This window comes from Eurypyga helias, unplaced genomic scaffold (genome assembly GCF_000690775.1).
Source record: "Eurypyga helias isolate BGI_N326 unplaced genomic scaffold, ASM69077v1 scaffold36910, whole genome shotgun sequence".
Taxonomy (NCBI): Eukaryota; Metazoa; Chordata; class Aves; order Eurypygiformes; family Eurypygidae; genus Eurypyga; species Eurypyga helias.
The window spans coordinates 1,931-8,882 of record NW_010225635.1 but is presented as its reverse complement, the minus strand read 5'-3'; the positions used below and the strand labels follow the sequence as shown (position 1 = coordinate 8,882).

General features: G+C 45.3%; 1 protein-coding gene across 1 annotated transcript; it reads left to right on the top strand.

The window, feature by feature from the left end:
- Positions 1–680: 680 nt before the first annotated feature.
- DMRT3 (doublesex and mab-3 related transcription factor 3) lies at positions 681–1,842 on the top strand (the record flags this gene model as incomplete). The annotated part of the gene is made up of 1 exon (XM_010150223.1): positions 681–1,842. A coding segment is annotated over one exon (965 nt), but the record flags the coding sequence as incomplete, so codon positions are not given.
- Between the last annotated feature and the right edge of the window lie 5,110 nt (positions 1,843–6,952).

Below are 6,952 nucleotides of genomic sequence, written 5' to 3'. Positions count from 1 at the left end.
ATGCCTTCCAGAGATTCTCTCCAAACCAGATTTTTCAAGATTATGTGGTCTAATGGACCAAGACATTTCCTCCAGGTTTTGGAGGAAAAGTCTGTGATTCTTGCTGGGGAAGGAACCAGTTTCTGCAGAGCCAGAACTGACATATACTGATTTATTTGAAGACTTCTTTAACCTTCATCTAGGAGTCATTATGGAGTGGTTCCACCTATGCTGTTGGAGTTGCAGGGGGAATTTTGGTCTCCCAAGTGCCCTCTGGATATCTTCACCTCACAGTCAGTGAGATGGTGCTAGTGAGGAATTTGGATGTGGAAGTGCTGACGTTCCTCTGAGAAAGGTTGCATTTAGGTGGTGTGTCGCTGCCTTGTAACCAGTGAGAAAGTTTGATAGCACATTTGATTCAGCAGAAAAATGACCACTGCCTCTTTTCTTGTGCATGGGAGAATGAGACAGATATCTAAAAGGAAGCATTAAATGCCTAGACCAGGTCCCAGTATACTTTTGCAGTTTTGTTCTTGTGGGATGTTGCAAAGGGACCTTAATTTTAGCAGGATCTCTGCGAAAAATGCTTTCCCCCCACCCTAGGATCCTGCTCTGTTGACTTTAAGATGACCGTATCCTCAAATGTCTGTAAAAGCTTTTGGTCTCAGTTTTTCATTAAGTTCTCTGCTTTCTCTTTGCAGACATGAATGAGGAGAGGTTGGGTGATGCCAGTGGAGCAGACAGTGCCGAGACCTACAGTGACAAAGACACAGACCAAAGGAGTTCCCCAGACATGACTAAAGCCAAAAGTTGCTTCACTCCTGAAAGCCCTGAAATTGTTTCAGTGGATGAGGTCGGTTATGCAGTTCAGAAAAATGGTGGGAGCACAGAGAGCCGCCCAGACAGCCCCAAGTACCACCCAGAGCAGAACCACCTGCTGATAGAAGGTCCTTCTGGGACAGTTTCTTTACCTTTCAGTTTGAAAGCCAACAGACCTCCACTTGAAGTCTTGAAAAAGATCTTCCCTAACCAAAAGCCAACTGTGCTGGAGTTGATCCTGAAGGGGTGTGGTGGTGATCTGGTGAGTGCTGTAGAGGTTCTCCTGTCCAGTCGGTCTTCGGTGGCCAGTGGGGAAAGAACTTCTGCGGAATCCGATGGTCTTGTTTTGCCTTCCAATGGGCACATTTTTGAACACACGCTCAGTTCGTACCCTATTTCCTCTTCCAAGTGGTCCGTGGGCTCAGCATTTAGGGTTCCCGACACGCTGAGGTTCTCTGCTGATTCTAGTAATGTGGTGCCCAACCCTCTGGCTGTACCTTTGCAGCACCCTTTCCCTCAGCCGCCACGCTACCCGCTGATGCTGAGGAACACTTTGGCAAGAAACCAGTCCAGTCCATTCCTGCCCAACGATGTCACCCTGTGGAACACCATGACGCTGCAACAGCAGTACCAGCTGCGGTCCCAGTATGTCAGTCCTTTCACTAGCAACTCAGCCAGCGTTTTCCGAAGCTCACCTGTCCTTCCTTCCCGCTCATCAGAAGATCCTAGGATCTCAATCCCTGATGATGGATGTCCTATTGTGTCTAAGCAACCGATATACACAGAAGATGAGTATGATGAAAGGTCTGATTCTTCAGACTCACGAATACTCAACACATCTTCTTAGACTGACATTCCATGCGTGATAGCTAAGTGATACTTGCAGTGCAGCTGAACTACTGGGCCCTAAGAGGAGGGACACATACTCTACGAAACCCTTGCAATTGTATTAAAAAGTGACTATGCTTGGTATTGTACTATAGCAATAAAGACATAACTTATTATATTTCTTGCACTTCACTGAATAATGCCAAATAGCAATACTCTGGCTTTAGTGCTGTGTGTGTGTTACAAAGGAAGACTTTATGGCTACCAGTTATGCGGCTCTGGAAGACTCATAATGGAAACAGAAGCCCAAAGTCTACCTTGTTCCTTAACTCAGAAAAATGGGGATGTTAAACTAGAATACTTGAATGTTGTTTTGTAAGAGAGAACTCCTCAGGATGTAAGAAATCAAACAAACGTAGTTCAATTGCAAATGGACTAAAACAAGGACCTTCAAGTCCTATGCCAGTGATCATCCTTGCAGTGAAAGAAAAGGCAGAAGAAAGAAATATGCACATGAAACTAGCATGAGCTGCTTCTGTGCCATTTGAGCTTGGACACCTTTCAGAGAAATAATATTGAGTTATTCTTTTCCCATGGCTAGGCTGAAATGTGTAATGTCAGTGTAAAACCAATTACAGATGTGAATTGCATGAAGTGTATTGTGAAATGAACACCAGATTAAGCATTGTCAGGTTAATGTAGCATGCTAAGGACTCTAGAAAAATAAACTAAGGTGATGATCTTGGTTTATGTCATTTATACTGGGCAAATAACATTTCTGAAGACAGAGAGCTGATTAGTCTTCAGACGGGGTTAAAATGTCCAGCTCCAGCAACTGCAGTCAAGGGAAACCTATTTTCCAGGTCCGAGTTCTGCTTCCCTGCCTTGTAGCTTGCAACTGAGATTAAGCAAATACTGTCATCAGGGAAGCTGAGGTCTCTTGAGTGTGTACTGCAGACACTTCCAAGCTCAGCTGAGTAAAGCAAAGTTTGCTACCATCAAGGCAAGCAGAAAAAACGCTCTCCCAGTGCTTCAGAAGCATCTTTTTTCCTATACCGTAGAAGTAGAAAAGAGGAAATAGAATGTAATAGCAGGTCTTTCTTTAAAATAATGTTTAGCTAAATGGCAACTTCCCTAACACTAGGAAAGTAATGGTTTGAACAATTTATTGCATGTTTGCATGCACTGATTACACTGCATATCTATGTGTGTCACCATAACATTAGGAATTGCTTCTGATGAGAAATGCCACTAAGTTAATTGTCCACTTAGACGTTTGTTAAGGTTTTAGTGCCATTTTTTCAACATTTCACAAGTGACCACATCCGCTTGACACTTGGCCTTTCCAAAACACACCTCTGAATGCCGGTGAAATGGCTGTCAGGCCTGTCAGGTGTTAGTCCCACACCTCAAAAGCAACTCCGGCTGCCCTGAAGCTGGACTCTAAAGCAGGTGGGCTTTAAAACTGTAATATGTATCGGGACAGTTATCTGGTTTCATTGCTGGTAGGAATGCCTGTGTTCTCTTCTGGCATTTCATATTTTGTAAGCTTTGTGCACCCCGTGAATCTTGCGTTTTATAAGTGTACCGAACATGCACAAAAAGAAGAATAAAATAATAATTTTATTTTCCTTAGGGGATAAATGATCAGAAATCTACTTTTTCTTGCATGATTTTCCAACCTGTTCAGAAAAGCAATTTGTCGGTAACACTACAGGGCAAAGACATAAAATCAGGGTGAGGGTGGAAAGAAAATAAATAGCTTCCTTTATGGAAATGTGAATTTGAAAACATCTGGAATTTTCATAAACACAGAATTACAGTTTTGTACTGACACATTCACCTGCACTCACATGGCACTTGTAAACAAATTCATCTTCCAGCCTTTCTAGGAAGAAAATTAAATAGGTAAAATGGGCTTGATCTTGCAAACATAAAGGGTTGGGGTAGTGAAAGGCAACAAGTACAAAGTGCAACAGCATGGAGAAACTGTCAAAGGCTAGATAAGAGCAAATAGATCCAGGAGCTCTTGTTTAGACCTCAGATACCAAGCAGATTTCCCGCCATCAGAAACCCTTATATAGGCATCTCTGTACATTGAATGAAAGCTTGAATTTTATTCTTTTTTTTCCCTGCTGCAGAGGGTGGATCATCTCCAGCAGAAAGAACGAACAGTGGCGCCCGTGGCAGGTCGTAGTGACCTTACACACCGTGGGTTTTCAGGGAACAGAATTTTGGCATCTTGGAATTGGGACACATCTTTCGAAGAAAGGTGACCCTTGGCTAAAGTGGAGTGAACTATTATCACTCTAAATGCTTTGTGGTGAAAAATGGCGATTCAGTGGTATGATTTTTTCAATTAGATCACTTTTGATAAGCTGTTTCTGAAAAAGAAAGCAAGTTCAAAGAACCCTTGTCCCGGTTCGGCAGACCCTCTCCGTGCTGGTGAGGGATGCCCATCCCCTCCCATCCTCTCAGCATGGGCAGCCAAGAGCTGGGGGAGCCCTGGGAGCCCCGTCCAGGCCCCCGGGAGCTGGTGGCCCCATTCCGGCTCAGTCCGTGCTCCTGCTGGGGCCGGTGGCAGCTCTGTCACCGCAGCGGCTGCAGCAGGGCTGTGCCCGGGGCCTGCGGAGCCTCCTGTCACGCGGCTCCGGCGGAGGTCTGCGGCTGCGACACCCAAACCCTGTGTTTTCCAGCTCCATCTTGTGGTAAAAAAGGGTATTTTCATGTCGGAGCAAATCCATGCTGACGAGGAGGGGTGTGTGGGTGAGGAGCGGTGAAGCTGGGGGCATTGGTGCTCAGAAACGCCCAGCCGAAAAAATGTATTTAAGCATCAGGAAAGATGGCTTGCGCCTGTCAAGGTGTCTGCTAAAGCCCAGAAACCAAGAGGTCCCTTTTTAAATTTTTTTTTTCCTTTGGGTGCCAGGGCAAGCTGTGGCTTTCTTGGAGCAAGAGAGCTTCACCCTTTGCCCTCATCACAGTTCCTGCTCCTGGTTGAGCAGCTGCCTGGCCGCCTCTCTCGGTTGTCTTTTTCTCCTGTCAGGCAGGTGATGTCACTGCCAGCTCTCTGCGGGTGCACAAAAAACCAGTGGGCAATGCCTCGGGAAGGTTGCTCTGTCGTCATCAGCAGCGGGGCAGGCCCACCAGAGACCGGAGCAGCGCACCCTGCAGAGGCTGGCTGCTGCCCCAGAGGCACCCTGCTTCAACAACCCCACCCTCCGCCGCTGACTTCTAGCTGTGACAAGGTGGATAAAGCGCAAGACGATGCAAACAGTATCAATAGTAACTTCTCCCTCAGAGGGGTGCTGCAGAGAATTCTAGCAGAATGCTCCTGTTCTCCAGCAGCTGATCTGCCTGTAGGTAAGGGAGGAGTCAGAGTGTGGGGTAAGCACAGTGCAGTCGGGATGTCCTGCCCCAAACTCCCCCTTCCTTTGCCTTTGCCGGTGGTGGTGCTGGTCCCCCTTGGGGGTCCCTGACTTGCCCTCCTTAGGGCCTGAAAGGCCACCTCTGCAACATTATTTGTTGGGTGCTTGGTGAACAGGCTCACCTCACATTTGTGCTGACATCTTTGAAAAATGACTTTGATTCTCTCAGTATACTGTTTCAGTGATTCATTCTTTATGTGCATTTACTCAGAGGACGTGAGTGGGGAAAAAAGATTGATGCTAAATTTATATGTTAATTTTAATATTGAAGCTATTCTGTATTTGAAGAATAAGATCAATTCTTCAATTTCATTCCTTACGTGATATTGCATATTGTCATTACTGGAAAATAAAATTATTTCTGAATGCATACTATCCAAACTTCAATTTTAGTGGACATATAACTCTGAAGATTCCTTCTTCTCCCTTCCCTATAACACTTAATACAGTATTTTAACATTTGTGCACTAGTCTGCCACTGGAAGATAACAAAGACATGTCTTTTCACTCTGAATGGTGTTTCATTAATGTGATCTCTGCAGCATTCTGCACTGTCACGGGCAGATTTGGTGCATGACTCAGCAACCGCAGGCAGTTGCACATATGGTACAACAGAAATCTTAGTTAAGAGTTGATGCCTCACTAGAGACTAATTCCATTAATTTCCACAGTAGCAGCAGTGCTTGAGCACAGCAGCCACAGCTATACACCAAGCACACCTATATACTAGGTGAATCCTGACCTTAACCAGAGGATCAAACCCTTACGGCACTACCAAGAAGCAGCTCCTGTAGAGGATGGATACAGACCATCACATGCACAGGAAGATTTGGGATCTACAGGGGGAGATGTACTTCAAGGAGGTCTGCTGCCAGAGACTGGACTCTCCTGAAACTGCAACAGCAAGAAAATATTTACAGCATCTTTGGGAGTGTGGTTTGTTATTTTTTTCTCCATAAGCTGTGCAGGAGATTAAGCTGAGGGACGGATAACAGGGCTTGCCCTGATCACTAACATGAAGAGATGCATAGGTCAGTCTAAATTTCAGGTGTCCCTTTTTTCCTCTCCAGGAGTTAAAGATAAGTGCTACAAGGATTTAATTATTACCTGAAAATACTTAGAAAACATAAGTGCTCTGTAAATATGAGAGCACAGCATAGTGTTTGCCAGGGCATGTGGTATAAGATTTAGTTTCTAATTTTTCTTTCCTGGAGAGAGAGGCTACAGCTTTTCAATAGCTGAACAGTGACTACCTTCAGCAAGAGAGTTCCCCTGAAAAGCTAAGGTCAGGTTAATCCTGAGTCAGCCACTGTCATACAATGGCTAAAAGTTGTGAGACCGAAGGCAGACATTGCTTGGGTTCTTTACATCTGTCATATTTCTGAGCCTATAGAATTCATACATTCCAACTTTCTCCTCTGCAACACCCAGATAAACCCAGAAATCTCATGATAAAATTGTACTAAGCTTCCCTAAGGGCAGCAAATACATGAGCCAGTAAAAGGCTGAAGAAAAGTGAGAAAGAAGAACTTCAGACATGAGAAAGTCTATTCTTTCTTCTAGGCCCTACTTGTGTGGCTCAGGAGAAGATGGTCTCCTCCTGGTGTTCCCAGGGAAGGTGAGCACACACTGGCACTTCCCCCAGCACGATGCATCTCAGCCTGGGGGCTGCAGACGCCCTCGGGAGTGGGTGTGTGTTATAGGAGAAAGGCAGTGCAAGAGCAAGTACCGTAGCTGCAGCACCATTGTGAAGGCACTTGTGGTAACCAATGGAGGAAGTTACTTCCCTGCTTTGTTGCATGCTCTAATCCCCTTTCAGAAATACGTTTCTTTGGAGCTTAGTCCCCTTGCCTTGCCTGCAGACTGCTGAGTTTCCTTCTTGCCACAGTAAGTATAAGCTG